General features: G+C 32.9%; 1 protein-coding gene across 2 annotated transcripts in view; it reads right to left on the minus strand.

The window, feature by feature from the left end:
- Window positions 1-15041: 15041 nt before the first annotated feature.
- Window positions 15042-20154, minus strand: part of mRpS30 (mitochondrial ribosomal protein S30) — a 37871-nt gene continuing 32758 nt past the window's right edge. For both annotated transcript variants that reach the window (XM_076490201.1, XM_076490200.1), the window contains one exon: window positions 15042-16029. In XM_076490201.1, the coding sequence (XP_076346316.1) occupies window positions 15575-16029 (455 nt within the window). In that variant the 3' untranslated portion in view covers window positions 15042-15574. The remainder of the gene's footprint in view (window positions 16030-20154) is intronic.

A 20154-nucleotide genomic window follows, 5' to 3' on the forward strand; every position in this document is an offset into this window, starting at 1 on the left:
CATAAAGCTTTTTAACTAGATTTTTAGTGCAAGAAAGGACGAGCATATCCGGTAACAGGGATTCGAAACCACGAGTCGAACACCTTAATCTTTAAAAATTTAGAACGACTGATAGCACATTATTGCAAAAATATGACTTTGTCTTACTTCAGCAATAGGACTTATAACATAGAAATGCATATGAACTATCTAACCAGACGTTAGACCTTGTCCATTCATGAAAGGTTTTGATCATGGAAAATGTGTCAAAGATAAAGTCACTACTGTATCAACCTAGCAGTAACAAGCTATAAAGTGGGTGTTTCTACTGGAGGATGATTGCCTGAGTTAACTTCTCAGAACGAATCTGTTTAATAGTAGTGGAGGATCATACCATCGACAATGTGTAGGCAATTAAAAGTTGATAAAGATATGCTGTACTATTGTTAGAAGCTAGTGGTTCACATAATTAGGCAGCAAAAGTACTCCAGAGATTTTTAAAAAAACAAAAACATATCGAACGGGCAATAAGGTGCGACCTGAAATCGTGCTAAGATCCAAAGCAGTTGTTCTGGCAATGGGTTGGACAAAATTATCAGGACTACTTTGAATTTCTTATTGTATTTGCTTCCCTAGGAAGAAGCCAGACGAAACAGGGTAAACTCCAAAAGAGAATTGTCAGTTTTTCTCTGCAGAATTTAATCGTGGACATTGCTGGTCCAATTTTGAAGACTTCAAGTTGTCGTCAGTACTTGCTCACAGCCATTAATTTATTCACCAAGTGAGCTAAAACATATTTTTACACGACACTTTGTTGTGGATAACTTAGCCAAGAACTAAATAACATGGCTTAGAATAATGGAAGAAAGCTACACAGAATAAGAAACTACCATTAAAAATTGTTAGGTGTTGTGAAGACTTGTATTTGTTTTTCATCATTCTCATTCTGATGGTTTGGTGACTTGAACATTACAAAATACAAAGCAAATGGTTCCAAGTTTTTGGACCAAAGACACTGACTGGGTTGGACACTTACAACATGTAAAAATGACATACTTTTGAAACAATGGTCAACATGTTGTTTATCACACCAGCTACCAACTGTATGTAAAGTAAACAAGATTGACAATGGCTAATGCACATGAGATCACACATTAGTGACATGGGAATGCAACATAGTGACAGATGAAGTATTACGACCAAATAATAGAGGAATGAATGATCTGTACCTGGTACTTCAATGACTTAGTTCTCTAATTATGAAGTCAAGGATATCTGAGACGCGTGAAAAGACATGGATCATGTGGATAAGCTGTGTCCATAGTCATAGATAAGTTCTAGGTCTTCTAGCTTCATGAAAAGTCTGGAGGAGAGAATGATGAAACACCAGTAGTAGGATTCGTATTCATCTTGGTCCTGTAGAACAAAGGAGGGAAGAATGTCTTTTCTACAAGAAGTGGTGCAGTATATGTTTGGGGAACTATTTATCATGGTAGAGAAACTGCTCTTCATATCATCCAGCGAAGTGTCAATGTTGCTTCCTACAAATATCACAAGAAAATAAAATTCGCATTCCAATATTACAATGATACAACCAATAGTACCCGTACTGTACAATATTATCTCGATAAGAAGAATATTACAAGACTGCCATGCCAGCAAAGTCTCCAGATTGTATTCTTATAGAGAACTGTTGTATAAAACTGAGTGGGACAATTGCTAACCATGATCCGAAAACAGTTATTTATGTGAGTTCAAGCGCCTTTAGGTGAGAGGTTTGGATAAAAACACTCTGGATTACACAAATAACCCCATTAACATAATGTCACATCACTTTACAAAAAGGATGAAACAAGTGGTGAAAGTTTAACATAAACTGATATAAGGTTACAGGCGTTCTTTATAATAATTAGATGTTATATTTTGTTGTTATATACATATATATGAGGGGGTTGATAGGTGTTATTGTGATAGGTTGAATGAAGAAATATACTTATGAGAGCAAAAAGGTACACTATAAACTTCTGTCCAAATAAAATTCAGAAAGGAAAATTGCTTGTTTGTAAAAATTGTTTTAAAAATAAATATATTTTTTTTTACATTTACTTTGTAGCAAACATTTCGTGTGCTAAAATAAATGAAACATGTATCAAAAAAATTAAAATCTTTAAAAGATGTGCTCTATTTATGTACAGAACAATATAAAACACCCATGAACTAACTACTACAGGTAAAAACCAGCACTCTGTAAGATTTATAATTACTCAAAAAATTAAAGAGCAAGATTTTTTTTTCATTTTTTGATTTAAAATCATTTAATATCAAAGCTTTAACATATACATTGCTTGTCAAAATCTTAAGGATGAATCAACATAAGGAAAAAATATGCATTTTGCGTAGTTAGACTCAGCCACTTATTTGAGTAGAGCTTTGAAGGATTAAAATAAGAAAAGGGAAAATAAAATAAAATTTTTTTAGTATTTAATAAGGAAAATGTGAAAACTATGAAATTAGCCTAAATACTAGCTGGCCAAAAGTTAAGACAATACTAAAAAAAAGTTCTAAACAGGGTAGGAAATGCCCACCAAGAGGTCTCTGTAGTGAGTTGCACGGCCATCATTGCAAATAACATCAAACATTTGCTTTGGCATGGTCGATAAATGCGTTTACAGAAGGCTGGCTGGAATGTTATTCCAAGTGGTGAAGATGGTGTCACGAATATCATGCACTGTTTGGAATTGACGTTTATTTCTATAGACTTCCCCTGACATCCACCCCCAAACCTTTTCAATGGGGTTAAGTTCGGGTGAACACGCTGGATGGTCCAAAAGAATCATGTTATTCGCCATGAAAAAGTCCTTTGGCCTCCGGGCCTTGTGGATTGCAGCATTGTCCTGCTGAAAGATCCAGTCATTTCCACACAAGCGAAGGCCTTCAGTCAATAAGAATGCTCTCTCCAACATACCAACGTAGCCAGCAGCTAGTTAACGCCCCTGTGTAACCTGAACCTCCATTGTTCCATGGAAGGAGAAAGCACCTCAGATCATGATAGAACCTCCTCCACTGTGTCGCGTAGAAAATGTCTCCGGTGGGATATCCTTATCGTGCCAGTAACGTTAGAAGCCATCTGGACCATCCAGGTTAAATTTTTTCTCATAAGAGAACAAAACTTTGTCCACTTTTCTACGTCCAATGTTTGGTGCTTTTTTAGCATTTAATAGGGAAAATTAGCCTAAATACTAGCTTGTCAAACAACCTACTCACTGAAATACCTGTTGAAGAATCCGCAAGCGATTGCGGCCCTATGTTCCTTGATGGAATCTACTGGTGATAACTAACTAACTAACTAGCTTGTGAAAAGTATAAGACCATACTGAAACGAAGCGTTAATCGGTAAACATGTAACGAAATTTAGTCATTTGTGTTCACGCATTAGCGTTGCCAACATCTCCTGTGTTACATTGGGTAAAAACATGGCAAAGGCTAAAAAGTTGACAGAGTTTTAGCGTAGCAGAATTGTCGAGCTGCAAAAGCAAGGCCTCTTTCAAAGTGCCATCGCTGGTGAGATTGGGCGTAGTAATCCTGCTGTTGGAAATTTCTTAAACGACTCTGAGGGATACGGAACGAGAATTTCAAGTGGTCGGCCCAAGAATATTTTGCCGGCGTTGAGCAGAAGGATTCGACGGGTTGTTCGGCAAGACACTAGCCGATCGTCGAACTAGATTAAAACCCTTACGAACGCAGAATGCAACTCAAGAACAATAAGACGGCATCTACGAGAGAAAGGCTTTAAAAACCGTAAACGTCTTCAAAGGCCACGCCTTCTTCCATACCACGTAATAGCTCGGTTAAACTTTGCTGAAAAACATTTTTTTTATTTTCCTTATTTTTATTTTCATTTTTCGAAGCTCTACTCAAATAAGTGGTTGAATCTAACAACGCAAAATGCATATTTTTTTCTTTATGTTCATTGGTCTAAAGATTTTGGCCAGCAGTGTATATAATTAATATGAAAATATGATATTCGTTTTTTGTAACCACCGTATCTTTTAACACTCGTAGATGTAATTTATTTTATTTTTAAAGGCTGAGAGCGTACATGAATCTTTAGTTTTCCAGTGACATTGTTGATAGTGAAATATAATTTCACTTTTAGACCATTCTGGTTTTCGAGGCCTTAATGAACCTGAGAAAGTGTATTTTGTCCGAAACATCGTCCCAATAAAAATACGCCTCTATATGAGATTGGTATTACACTTATTTATAACTTTCAATCCCTAATCAAATCAGGCTAAGTTTTACTCCGGGGCGTTTCTTTTTTTATTGAAAACACCGTATGATAAACAATTACAATAAACACTGTCTCCTATATCACACTATTAACAGAACATAAATAGCGAGAACTTACCAAAAGAACCGAATACACCATCAGAATCAGAACGCGTTAAATTATGTTAGCTAGAACTGTAAGTTTCGAACTTTGAAAAGGTCAGCCATAAACTAGGTTATATATATGTGTGTGTGTGTGTGTATATGTATATATATAAAAGACGTAAAATTACAAAGTGTATCTTTTTGGAGATTGAAAAAAATCAACTTCGAAAGCGACTAATATATTATCAAAAAACTTTCCGATAATCATTTAATAAGCAAAATCGGACTTAGAGAACCAAACAACAGTGTAGAAATTACAGTAATAATAAAGAAAAGTTCCTCAGGAATAAGTGACTGAGTCGAGTTGCATATAGTACAGTAAGTTATTGGCGTTTCATCACAGTTTTATAACAGTACTTATATACATCTTTTATTACCACGGATTTTCAGTAAGAAAGATATAATCGCATTTCGTACGTTGACCTTACGAGCTCCGGTATTTAACCTAATTGAGAATTAGAAGCAAAAAAAAAAGTTATTTCAACTTACGATTAGAACAGGAAAAATGTTTCAAGACAAAGGAAAATAGGGCATTTTTTTACTAGATAAATGTTACTTGGTAACGATTTGGGGTCATTGGATTGAATCGTTGACATATTTTTGTTTGTTTGCTTGTTATTGAACTTTGTTCTTTGTTTTCATTTAAACTTCATTTTTCGAGTGTTGTCATAAATTTATGAATTTTATAGGTGCTAAGCAAAAATCACGGAAACAGTTATCACTCTTCTGAATTAAAATGATATCATAGCTTACAAGTTATTTAGAGTGAAATCAGACAAGCGGGATTTGATACTCGTAATGAACATAGCTCAGATAGCCATTGTATAGCATATGCGCTTAATAAATCCTTATATAGAATTTGGTTTGGTTTGATTTGAATTTCGCGCAAAGCTACACGAGGGCTATATGCGCTAGCCATCACTAATTTAGCAGTGTAAGACTAGAAAGAAGGCAGCTAGGCATCACAACTCACCGTCAACTCTTGGGCTACTCTTTTACCAACGAATAATGGGGTTGAACGACACATTATAATGCCACCACGGCTGAAAGAGCCAGCATGTTTGGTGTGTTGGAGATTTGAACCCACGACCTGGGGATCACGAGTCGAGTGCCTTAACCACCTGGCCTTGCCGGGCCTAGCTTGTAACCGGTGCAAGGCCGATCGAGCTAGCTAGCTTAAGTGAGGTGTAAGACAATATCAACTCGGAATTAATTTGCTCGTTGTGGACCTGAATCATCGATAAAATATTCAGTTCTAGACTGGATATAAGACTCGGTATTGTTTGTAAAACTCGTGTATATAAACCATCATTTGTAATAACTATTAGTAATCACTGTTATTATAAATTGTATTTTTATGTTTGTATATTAAAATAAGTGTGTTAAAAAAGAACACTGTGTGCATCAATCTCGTTGGCAAATACCATAACTTTGATACATATTAACACTCAATTAACTTTCACATTCAAGTTCAGTATTGACACAGTTATGAATTCATGCACCAAGATATTGTTTTCAGGTTAGGAATACTAAATGACCAAAATCTCAAGTTCCAATATTGCCTGTCTTCTCACAAAATAATAATAACAAATGCTACTCATAATACCTGTAAAAATCTGCTCTACTAATTCATATTTTATGGGATTAGGTAATAGAATATAAGTTTGATGACAAATTTGAGTGAAGTTTTACCATATTTTTTATTTATAACATGTTTTATTATTATCTGATGATCAGATGGTTGGGTTATTGAATTTAGTTTGTTTTTTTCGGTTTTTACTAACGAAGGTAGAAGCAACATTTCACATCTTGAACAATTGATAAACGGAAATTAGATTTAACAAAACTATTGCATTAATCCCATTACATCAAAATTCTCCATTCATACCAATGCTCTAATGTTATCTGTTTTATTTCTTATACTGCTAGCACTACAATAGCAACAATTAGGACTATCCTTTTAACTACTTTTGTACTCATTTTCTATGCTAAACTATTCTCTATCTCTGATTCATTTTGCATTTAGTTTTTCCTATCCCTCACCATTGTCTAGACCAAATTTAAAACTTACCTTACTGCTTGGTTAATAACCTGAGCAAACAATCCATCCCCTATCCCATTTAAATGTAAAACATCCATTGCAAAAGGCTCATTTATTCCACTGAATTAATTAGACAAATCCAACCAACCTATGTGCTCATCCATACATACTAGCCTAAATTTAGCATTTAGCCCTAGTGATCTACTTATAACTTCATCCTCACAATAAATTCTGGGCAGTATTCTTGACAAAATTAAGTTATAACCTTTTTTTTTAAATGCTTTTACCAACCCATTTTATTTATCAATAAGTACCTCTGACCTACCTTTTTCTACATCATTAGCCCCTACATGCACCACAAAAACTGTATCTCAACTAGTCCCCTTGTTATATCTCTGTTATGTCAGTTATATCTTCGAACTGTGCCCCTGGGTAGCATAATTTAATTAGTTTCTCCCAATTTACCCTACAGACTATTCGATCCACACACCTTGCCAATGAATCACCTATAACTACAACCTCCTTATAAATCATATCCTTTTCTGACCCTTTTGATTTCCTTCCCCTCAGTAGTTCCTCATGTGCAGAAGCCAAAGGCTGAACTTCGTTGTTAAACAGAATAGCCTCATTATAATTACATTCACTACTTTTTACTGTAATAATATTGTTTCTAAATTCCTGAAAATTGTTTTAGTAGATGTATTCCTTGTACATAAAGGTTTAAGCTCCTTCTGAAATCTTGCTGCCAATTCCCACAGTCTACTCTTCTCTTTTGCTTCTACTTTGAGGAAACTCTACATAAAAATTCCATATCTTCATATTATTACTATCTTCTTTAAAAATACACTACATGGCTAAAAGTATATGAACATCCCTTCTAATTAGTAGGTTCAGCTATTTTAGCAACACCCATTGTTAACAGGTGCATAAAATCAAGCATACAGCCATGCAATCTCCATAGACAAACATTGGCAGTAGAATGGATCGTACTGAAGAGCTCAGTGACTTTCAACGTGGCACTGTCATAGGATGCCACCTTTCCAACAAGTCAATTCGTCAAATATCTGCCCTGCCAGACCTTCCCCGGTCTACTGTAAATTCTGTTATTGTGAAGCGGAAACGTCTAGGAGCAACACTAAAACTAGTTTATTGTATCTTGGTATTTGAAGCATTAACTTGTTTAATTTAACTAAGATCAATTTGCTTAAATTTAACTGGACTGTTATAGGTGGCCCAGCATGGCCAGGTGGTTAAGGCACTCAACTCGTGATCCGAAGGTCGCGGGTTTGAATCCTCGTCATACCAAACATACTCGCCATTTCAGCCGTAGGAACGTTATATAGCGACGGTCAATCCCAGTATTCGTTGGTAAAAGAGTAGCCCAAGAGTTGGCGGTGGGTGGTGATGACGAGCTTCCTTCCCTCTAGCCTTCCACTGCTAAATGAGGGACGGCTGGCGCAGATAGCCCTCGTGTAGCGTGGTGCGAAATTCAAACAAACTGTTATAGGTAGGTTATAATTCAGGCTAAATAAATTTATTAATTATTAACACTACACATTATTACTTCTAATAAATCATTAAATTCATTCTATATAATTAAAAATAAACTTTTTTACTTCTGTGTGACGACAAAGTAGTGATAAAAAACAACACTAGCTTTAAATGTTAGACTTAATAGTACTAGTGTTAACAATAGGCTAATAATATTAAGTGCTGTTTTTTTTATTTTCAGGATATAAGTATATATAAAATGGTTAATGACTAGTGCAGAAGTTAATTATTCACAGTTTGTTATTTTAAATGGGTGCAATGAGTTGGTTTTATTTGGGACCTTGAGACTGGCATGTACATTACATAGTATGTGAACACCCAACCATCACACTCATATGTGCTTGTTGAACATCTCATTCCAAAACCATGGGCATTAATATGGAGTTGGTCTCCCCTTTGCTGCTATAACAACTTCCACTCTTCTGGGAAAGTTTTTCACTAAATTTTGGAACATGGCTCCGGGGATTCGCTTCTATTCAGCCACAAGAGCATTTGTGAAGTCGGACGAGAAGGCCTGCTTCGTAGCCGGCGTTTCAGTTTATCTTAAAGACGTTATACGGGGTTGAGGTCAAGGATTTTTGCAGGCCAGTCAAGTTCTTTCACACCATCCTCAGCAAACCATGTCTTTATGGATCTTACTTTGTGCACGGGGGCGTTGTCATACTGAAACAAGAAAGGATCTTCCCCAAACTGTTGCCACAAAGTTGGAATCACACAATTCTCTAGTATGTCATTGTATGCTGTAGCATTAACACTACCCTTCACAGGAACTATAGAGCCCAACCCAAACCATGAAAAACAGCCTCAGACCATTATTCCTCCTTCACAAAACTTTACAGTTGGCAATATGCATTCAGGCAGGTAGCATTCTCCTGGCATCCAAATCTAGATGATTCCGTCAGACTGCCAGATAGTGAAACGTGATTCATCACTCCAGAGAATGTGTTTCTACTGCTCCAGTAAGTTGAAATATACCTACGTTTAAAGTACTGTTACAGTACCAAGCCTACTTTAACGTTGTCGTAAAGTTTATGCTACTAAACCCTAAAGTTAAAATCTTTACCGTGTTAGTTTTATTTACCAAAATTACTGTAGTTAATGATTATGACGTTAATTAACCTAAATTACTTCAATTTATAATACCAATAACTTTCAGAAATATGTAAGACTAGCTTCTCAACTGCCTCCTTCTTGCATTTTGCCTTCTATCAGCATTTAAACGATAACTTTTAATGTATTAAGCTGCATATATAAAAACCATTTCAAAGAAACTTTTATCTCTTATCATCCAATCCAAATTACGAGTATTGAACACTGGGCTTCATGAGGCAAGCGATAGATCTTAAATTCTACTTTTACACGCTTCTGACATTAAATCTGAAATGCATGTTTATTAAAAGAAATGTGCGTGGGCAAAACGCCTGCATTTTATGTGTATAGCACATTTGTAACGTTATTGTTTTCAGAATTTCCAGTTTGGATGCATATTCGAACAAGTAACAGTTTAATTTTGGTTTTGAAATTGTTCAAGATGTGTGTTCACTGACTTAAAGTTAATTAAACTTTTTGCGGGAAGGTAGCATGTGGCCTGTGGAAATAGAAACTTGTATTTCTTGTTGGCAAATTAGATGAGCCTCAGGGGTAACCACGCCCTATAACTCAACTTACAGTGAACAAATATTTCTGTGAGGTGTACTTCATATGCAGTCCTGCCATTATTAGATTGTGCTTACAAAGCCAGTTTTTTAACACATGCCACATTACTCAGCCTTGGCCCGGCATGGCCAGGTGGGTTAAGGCGTTCGACTCGTAATCTGAGGATCGAATCCCCTCACAACAAACTGCTAGTCGTTATAATGTTACGATAAATCCCACTATTCTTTATTAAAAGAGTAGCCCAAGAGTTGGTAGTGGGTGGTGATGACTAGCTGCCTTCCATCTAGTCTTACACTGCTAAATTAGAGAAGGCTAGCGCAGATAGTTCTCGTGTAGCTTTATGCGAAATTCTAAAATAAACATTACTCAGCCCAGCAATTTTTAGTACCAAGCCTAGGATGGTCAATAATATGTTAATTTTTAATAAACCGATAGTTTAGAGCTATTTCGATGAATGACGCTCAGCACAATTTCTAACACAAAAGTGAACTAAATATTAATAAAAAATATGACATAATGAAACCCGTATGGATAATACTGTGGTGGCATCCTCCTGTGCATTGCACTATTCTTCTTACCTTTACTCTTCATTGTAGTAATGGCAAATCGAATTTAAAAATAGCTAGGTGTATTATCTTTTAAAGTATCTGCTTCAACTTCAAACTGCATTTTTTTTGTCTTTATTGTGACATTAGCTTCACAAAATAATGAAAATAGTGATTTCTAACATATGATTCCAATCCCACTTTATAAACATAATAATAGTGTGCATATTTTTTGTTTGGCTGTCAATGCAATAAGTGACCTATAGATGAATCTTCAATTCAACTAGTATTTCATACCGATTGAAATATATTTTAATAACTTCTTTCTTCATCAGGCCTGGATCCGCAGTTTAACTTGATTACTACTCTTAAACTCTAATATTCACAACCATATCTATAACATTTCAAGCATGCCTCATTGCCCCATCAGTTTATTTTACATTTACAAGTTAGGTTCATCATGTTGGTTTTCATGGTTTCAGGTCCAGTCGTGTGACTAGTCCAGTGAATTAAACCTCGAAAATAGTGGAATGGATCATTTTTCTTGTTCACATCAAGACGCTGGGCTAGCTCGAATGACAAATGTTAAGCTTTACTAAATTTATCTTTCATAGGAGACACACTAAGATGATTAAACCTTTTAAATATAGTATCAATATTATATTTATCATCTCGGCAAACATCACTTAACACTTGCCCTTGTTATTTTTGTTACTGTACTGTTAGGAGGCGTAAAGGAATACCCTGAAAAGTAGTAAGATAGAAGAAAATTTGGTGTCACGAGTAAAAATATCCGTATTCTAGAATGCAACATTATTTCTCATAGAGTTTAATTAGTTGTTATCTTTTGACGAAATGGCTTTCCCTATGGTATAAAGGGTATATGACCAGAATAAAGATGACCAGCTGACAGGGTTGAAATGTCTGCAGAAAGAGTGATAAGGTCCTGGAAAAGCTCCCCATGGGTCTTAGACTTTTACCAATACTATGTATGTCACCAATATACATCATCCTGCAGTTAAAAAGTCAAGACAAAGAACACTATAAAAGTATAAATAAAATGGCAGAAAGAAAAAAATAGAATACATTACATAAATGAGGGAGACAGAAAAACTGTCCTTGATGTTAGGTTTTTATTCAAACCCACAATATTGGTCATAAATACTAAAATATTGCTACATTAAGCTCAACCCATATTGTAAATATTGTTACCGTCCTCCACCCTTCCATGCTATTATCTGGATTTTTAATAGTTCTAAAGGGGTCCACACAGTAGTGGGTGCTATATCAAGAAAATGATATAACTACCACTATATCAATCTATCTTCCACAGATATAAGGTGATATTAGATTCGTCCAATAACTAGTTCAAGCCCCTCAGTTGTGCAGCGGAATTTAAAACATTATATTTCTACAAATTATACAATACCCAGGAAGCTATCAGTATCTTTATGACATCTAGTGATACATTACTGTTTGGATAGGGAAATAAAAAAAATTCGAAATGTAAAAAATAATTTCTTTTGGCATAAATATTAAAATTACAATAATTATTAATTATCTTACTGTTTAAATATAAATAATATACTTCAGCATTTGATAATGAAGTATTCTCAATCTGTAGAACTGAAGGATAAAAGTTTTATGTTGGTAATAGAAATTTAACAGTCATTTAATTAAGTTCTTAATTATGGTTTAAATATAGTTTTAGTCGATACCGCTATCTCAAAGTGTAATACCTATATTAAAACAGTACCAATTTTTTTCATATTTGTTTGTTTTTTTAATTTCGCGCAAAGATACATGAGGTTTATCTGCGCTAGTCGTCCCTAATTTAGCAGTGTAAGATTAAAGGGAGGCACTTAGTCATCACCACCCATCGCCAACTCTTTTACCAACGAATAGTGGGATTGACTGTAACATTATAACACCCCCATGGTTGAAAGGGCGAGCATATTTGGTGCGACGGGAATTCGAACCCGCGACCCTCAGATTACAAATCGAACGCCTAACCCACCTGGCCATGCCGGTCCTCTTTTTATATTTTGCACAGTTATTTAAGTGTTGATGTATATTTTCTTCTATGTCAAGGGTATTTTCTGTATTAATATCTTCATTGTTAAATATATTTCCTCTGGTAGTGCTTCCTTGGGTCATTTTAGGTTGGTTGAACTATCTTCTACTAAAGGGACAAATGTTATCTTTTTTTCTTCATATCATATTAACTCACCCATCTGAAAAAGTTAAGTGAGAGATAAGTCGTGCTTTCTTATTGTTGTAAACTTAGTTTTGCCTTTATATTTCTTTCTTGTTGCGCGTAAGTACTTTTACTGACCCAAAGCGAGTTCTATCATTTTTTGGAGACCTGTGCTTAACGTCCAATTTCTTCTTTTGCCGTCTTATATTTAAGAACAGTCTGATCAACCAAGAATTTAAAGACGGAGCGATATAATACAGGAAGTAGTGTGTACCTACTACCACTGAGTAAAGATTTTTTTTTCTCACAATTGACAGCTTGGATATAGGTATTAAATCAATGTTGTTTTGAATTAAGCACAAAGTTACACAGTTATCTGTGCTCTGCCCACCACGAGTATCGAAACCCGGTTTTTAGTGTTTTAAGTCCGCAGACATACCGCTGAGCCACTAGGGGCATTATTAAATCAAATAATCTAAATTTCCTTGTTTTGAGAACACACATGATACGAGTTTACCAAAAGGCAATTAGCTGACTTTCTCGCGTGGAAGATGGCATATGACCTCCAGAAATATATAAAGCTTTCTTTAGCATTGACAAATGAGATAAAGGTCAGGAGTGTGCTTGTGTATGTGTTTTCTTATAGCAAAGCCACATCGGGCTATCTGCTGAGTCCACCGAGGAGAATTGAGCCCACGATTTTAGCGTTGTAAGTCCATAGACTTACCGCTGTACCAGAGAGGGACAAAAGTCAGGAACAGCTATAATATAAAACTGGGTTCACAGTGAACACAAGTTTCAGGTGAATGTGCATTTTTTTTACACAAAAATATGTTTGCTCCTTAAGAGTTGTAACATGTAGACCTTCCAGTTAACTTTAGACCCGTTTCTTCTGTGTAATGAAAAAGTACTAGTTTTTCTGCCGGTTTTTTTTTCTTGGCTAGCACAAGATTTACTTGTAAAATTGTATTATTATTTCATTGAACTTAGAGAAAGTTAGCAGTAACTTTACTGTAGATGAACTCTGTTTATTTTACTGTAGTATAGTTCTTGCTGGTGAGCAAGAATAGCTTGACTTTATAATGTGATTTTTTATTAATGTTAACTTCTGTTTAAATTTTTTAAATTTTAATTTGACAAAATGAACTAGTAAGATTAACGAGTTGTAATTTCTTGGATAAAGTTTTCAAAATAATCGTATCAGCTTGACAAGTGTTACTGGACATTTGCTCTTTATTTTTTATTATTACATTGTGTTATTTTTGTACATGTATTTATATCAAGTTATTTCATTTCTTCTATGTTATTCCAGTTACAGATGACAGAGACTAATATACTCTTTAGCATGGTATTCTTCAAATCCACAATTAGCAGGCCTAACTGGATGCTCTACAGAAAAGCCTTGAATGGGAAATACCAGTTATTTTATCACAAATTTTAGACCTAAGTAATTAAACAATTCAATCTACTTTACGTAATAAATCAATTTTTTTACGATTCCTTACCCTATCCAATACTCACGGTCAGTAATAAAAACATGGTCAACACAGAATTTGTTTCAAAGAAGCCTTGTTATGCTATTCCAACCTTTTTTCCATTTTCTAGTTGTTATAGCATTGAGGAAATACCTGCTGTTTTCTTAAACTAGACATAAGGTGCAAAAGAAATCATTACGAGAGATTTAAACAACTTTTATGCTTTAGTCACTGTACTGACCAGAATTTATGGCCATAAAACAGATGAAATTTAGAGTGACAGTTGCCACATATATATGATCAGTTCCCGAAACAAATGACAACACACTGACCAAAATGGCGGGGCATTGCCATATTTGATAGTGTTGTAACCTCTGCATTCGTATTTCATAATAATTCATTAATACTACATTTATTACCTACCCTTTTGCAATGGATCAAGTACAAAATGACCATACCTACATATGTTAGCCCTGTGGCAATGTTCACTTCTTTATTTTCACCATTATCTAGCAATAGATCAATTACATACAGGCGTGTTAGGAGTGGCATAAATTACTTTCATGTACTATTCAAGAATATTTTTATCCACTGGTAAAATGCCCTGAAGCATGATTATTTACATGTGAATAACTGATAAAAATTTCGATTTTTTTAATGATTATGGATGTGTTTATCGTTCATATATCTTTTCTTCTATCGTTCAGTTTATCCACGAATTTTTAGTTTCATTACAATTCTAACTCGCCTTCTAGCTAATCATTTGCATTTAAGTAAGTATGTACATACCTACGATGAAACTAGGTTCTCTTGCAGTGATTATTATTAATGTAGCAGGTTACGTAAATTTACGATTACATGTGGTATACACCTATGACCTACCCGGAAAAAGATGGAGTCATGAGACAGTTAGTAAACAAGAGTTATTTAATTTTTACCATTTATAATTTTATATTGTTATTAATAGTGAAAGTTAGCTTTGGAATATTGTTTGCTTTTTTATTATCATTATAATTAGCTCGTCCTTTCTGGTTCTTTTTTTCCTGATTCCATTTTAGAAATATTTATGATACATTGTTTACTAACATTAGCGTCAAGTCCTAGCTTGGTATGCGTTTATTAATTGTGTTTAGAGGCAATGAATTTAGTTTTAAGTATTGTTATTTCTTGAATAATTTTTTTTATTGTTGTAATGGAAACCTGACTGTAGCAATGAGTACATTTTAGGCCATTACAAGATTTGCTGGAGGAAGTTTGATACTGAACGTATCTTTTGTTTATCTTATGTTATTATGAATCCTGTAATCAACAAATTCATACATTCACAAGCAATTTCATCCCACTGGAAATTTTAGGATTAATATTTTCAAATACATTTTTGCTTGGAAACATGAAATACAGAATAAAAGATGCCATTTTTTTTAGCAATATATGAATGGATAGCTCTCTGGAAATATCAAAACATTGATAATTTACCTTATAATTTATATATTCTCTAAAAGTCTATGAACAGAAGAAAGTGAAATAACACAGTTGTGCTTACACAAGATTAAGAACATTTCTCAGCAAATGCTTTTAAAATTATGTTTCCCATAAAATCAAATAAACAATTGATTTTATTTTACTACCTTTTGAACTTTATTAGTCTATACTATTATGTATCTGAGATATTTTCTACTTCATATTCTTTAGCTAATTATTTTAAGAATGGGGCTGGAGGAGCATCTTTATGTCTTTTGTAAATCCACTTCCACAGAGGTACCTCATGCTTGTATTCAAAAGGATCAGGTCGATTGCTCAGAAGTTTTCTCAATTGTTCACGATCAGCTAGTTTGTCTTCCTCAGATCTTGTGTCTTTTCCAGTGTAAGGTTTTAAAGAATATCCACTTGGTTGTTTAGGAGCCTGGAAAAAGAACTTCAAAAACAGTTTAAAAACTTCATCATTAAGACCCGTTACTTCTCCATCAACAATATCTTCAAACAAATGCATGGTTCCAGATGTCCAGCAAATATTCTTATGAGTATTGTGGTCTAGATCACTATGAAAACACATAGTGTTCAGTTGGTAAACAAAAAAATCCCAGTCTTGACCGTTGGTAACCACAGTTTGAGTGACTAAAGGATAAGTCAACTCATTAAATGGTGTGAAACCTAAAAATACAAATACAAAAAAAATTTATATTTTAATACTTGTGAAACTAATATTCCACATTTCAATAAAATACAGTATAGACAATCTCTAGAAGTAACTGTCTTTCTGATTAAGTTTTACTTCATAAGTCTGAGACAGAAACATTACACACATTATAAAACTAAGTAAGTATTAAAACAAATACTAAAAGAATGGTAAACACTGATTTGCACTTACAATCTAAGTACCAATACCATTAACTTGTCTCAAAATATGCAAAAAAGGCATTTTTTGAAACATCTTTATGGTAGCAACTTCAGTTTTAGTTAGTTTTTATTTAAAAAAAGTAAAAAGAAATTGCCCAAAATTTAAAAATGTTTAGAAACTGCAATGGAATAATAACATTAAAAAACAATTTCTGATACATCAACTACATAATTAGTATTATTCTCTGATGATCTTTTCAGAAAACAAGAGGTTAACTTAAAATGCATCACTTAAAAATACATGGAGGAATGTGTTTGCATTGTTAAAACTGTAAACTGAATGGTGCTAAATATTTGATTTTTTTCTTGTTTTTGTAAATAGGAACTTAACTACAAGAGTGACAAGGTAAAAAAAAATTAATATGATAAAATTAAAAATGAAATGCTAGAATGAAAAATAACACTGGTCTCAATAAACTAAAGTAAAACTTGTCCTAACTAAGAAACTGAAGTAATTTTTTTTCATTTCATTAAAAAAGACTAAAACCATTATGCCCAAAACAAGATTTTATATACACTATACACAAATCTTATTTAGTAGTCAAGTGAGAACCTCAAAACAGAGAAGACTTCATATTTTTGCATTAAATGCATCGTAAATGTGAAAAATGTTTATTTACAGTCCAACTAATGTCATCGTGCACATGTATAAAACTCACATGCAAAAGCTATTGCACTGTCAAGCATAGATTAACATCAAGTGAAATCAATACATTAAAAACAGCAAGCCCAAACCTGTAATGACAGAACATTAACTATCAAAACAGATCTTACCAAAAGAATAAAAAATTCTGCATCAATTAAAAAAATCACCAGGAAACAGACTATAATGCGAGATATAAATTGCATCCTGAAGTTTGGATATAACTATGAAAGTAGGACCCACATTGCAGTCAGGATACCTCAACCACCAGTCTTAACCTTCATTCAATAGTCCCACATACTAAAGAGAAAAGAATTAAACAAAAAATAAGTATGGAGAACAAGTTGTATTTGCTCAATCCCACAACATCTTGCATCTATATCACCTTTCTTGCCTGCAGCTGGCTGTGGAAGGGTAACTGCTTTCCAATGAAATATAAAATGAAACTAAGGTTCTAACGTTGCAGTTTCTCTAATAGTAGTAAAAGTGAAAATTAATAAGATAAAAGTGTAACAACTCAAACAAGGTAACTAAACTGGTGCAAGTCCCAATTTCTACTCTTTATTTCATTGTGTGTACTAATTTTCAGACCTTCTACCTTCATGAAAACTTTTACATTTATGTGCAATAATGGTATTCACACACACAAAAAAAAATAAAGCCACGTTGTTTAACTAATATTATTAAAAACAAAGTATAAATTGGAGTTTTCCAATAAAACATTTTTAATTCTCATTTCTTTATACCTAGGTAATACATTTTTGTTGCATTTCCTACAAAAGATTTACTACTTTTATTCAATGTTATTTTCTATTAAATATTAATCTTTGCATGAATATTACAACATTAATAATGAAGTGTTGTCATGTGATACATTTTATAGAGCCCAAGTAACCAAAAAATTATAATACTTAGAAGAATATGGCATACTATTATTAAAACGGAGGTATGCCATGTGTGAGAAATGATTTTTTTTGCCTTTTATCAAAAGCATTTAAATGAATATAACATAATTATTTTTTAATTTCTACATCTATATAATTTGCCTCTACTTCAGAAGTAGAAGTGTCCTCAATTTCTAATTCTATTAGACATATAACCATTAATAAGATTTATCTCAGAATTCTTGATACTAACTAAATCACATAGTTAAGACAAAAATTTCAAGATTTATAACATTTTCAAATGTTTATTTTCATAAATATAAAGATATAAATATGCTATATAGGTACAACTCTCACTGGAACTCCTCTTACAATGCCTAACTATTGAAAAACATATAAATAAATAAATAAACAATATATCTTTTACATTTTTGGAAGTAAAATTTCTTTGTTTGAATAATAAATAAAGATAATAGTATTCTTTTAATAAATTCATAACTGAATTTAAATCTTTTAATATAATTGTCATACACATAGTGGTAAAACCAAATGTTTAAATAGTTTTCACCTGTTCACAATTATTTAAGTATCCCAAAATGAATTGATTATTTCTTTATTATACAAAAAGTAGGTTTTCTTTTGTTCTCATATTTTTCAATTCTATCAAATCAAATATTAAGTGATTTATTTAATAAAATGGCCAGTTATTTGATAATTATTTGCACTGAACTAGAAATAAATCTAAGTTTAATTAGTAGTTTAGAAAAAGTACATCTGAAAAGAATCTGGTTCAGAATGAAGTTCTTTTATAAGCTTCATTGAAATTACTTATTACTGCACCTTTTGATTGGTTTATAATGTTTAAATGTTTGTATGCTATTAATGTTATTTATCAAAAGTAATGCACAAAAATTTTTTTAAAATTCAAGCATTTCAGAGCTCATCTTTTTTACTTCTGTTAAATAACTATCTTAGAAATTGTTAATGAAGAAACTAATAGACTCCAACACAGGAACTTCATTTTGAAACTAGAAACATATCCTTATAGATTAAATAAATATTTTAATATTCTACTGGTTTAAATTTAAATTAGTTTTCTCAAAAAATAACAGGTAAATGGAAAGATGTTTTTGATAAAAAAAAAAAAAAGAGTTATTTTCAATATACAACCTATTCTCTCCTAATAGTAGTATGCCATATTCTTCTAAGTATTATACCTTCATAATTGCTCAGATCATGTAAAATTTGTACTGAATTAATATTTCATGATTAATGTTGAAATATTGACACAAAACATGAATATTTAATAGATTTAACTAAACAAAACTATATAAAATTATTAAAATATTATTTGGTACATACAAAAAAGTAGCACATAAATACAAAGAAAAGAGAACTACAGATATTTTGCTTGAAATCTTCAATAAAATATTTTTAGTTTTTAAGAAGGTTATTTAAACAACTTGACTATTTTCTTGTGTGCAAATACCATTATGACATACAAATATAAAGGTTATACAAAGGGTGGATAAAGTCTGAAAATTACTAGTTAGAATGGAATTAATGAGTGGAGGTTGGGAAGTATAACAGTATAATAACTTTGTCGAGTTTTTACACTTTTATAATAATATTTGTCCACTGCATCACTAACTTACTAATTTCAACCTTCACTACTAATAATGGGAGCTGGAATGCCAACATAAGGAGGCAAGGTTTCCTTGCTTATTTCCAGTGGTAGCACCTTATTTTCACTTTTCTTCCATTTTATATTTCTTTGGAGAATACTACTTTCCTATAACTGTCTGCAGGTAGTGAAGGGTGATATAGACATGATATGTTGTGGGCTTAAGCACTTCCCTCTCAGTCTCTCTATTTATTTATTTATTTTATTAGCTTTTGTTTAATTCTTCTTTAATATGTGGAGCTATCAAATGGAAGTTAAGACTGGTAGTCAATGCATCTTGACTGCAATGTGGGGTCTGCTTTAACAGTTACCTCTAAAACTCAGGGAAAATCTTATATCCAACATTACAGCCCATGCTATGATGATATTTTTATAATTTATGCATCATTTTTGTTGTTTTTGTTAAGGCCTCTTCTGACAATTAATAATACACACACACACACACATTAAAGCATTAAATTATGATGAATGTATTTTTTAAAAAAAAATTCTTCAAAATGTGAGAAGTATTTATTTAGTTTTGACAACCTGAATTTAAAAAAAATAATTGATGATGCAGGAATCCCTGTGCTGAACAACAACAGCAAAAAGACAAGTGACCACTTTCCCAATCATTAACAGCCTTTCATGTTTATTTTTATCAATAATATCTAAAATTAACTTTTCTC

The sequence above is a fragment of the Tachypleus tridentatus genome, chromosome 2 (genome assembly GCF_004210375.1).
Source record: "Tachypleus tridentatus isolate NWPU-2018 chromosome 2, ASM421037v1, whole genome shotgun sequence".
Classification (NCBI taxonomy): Eukaryota; Metazoa; Arthropoda; class Merostomata; order Xiphosura; family Limulidae; genus Tachypleus; species Tachypleus tridentatus.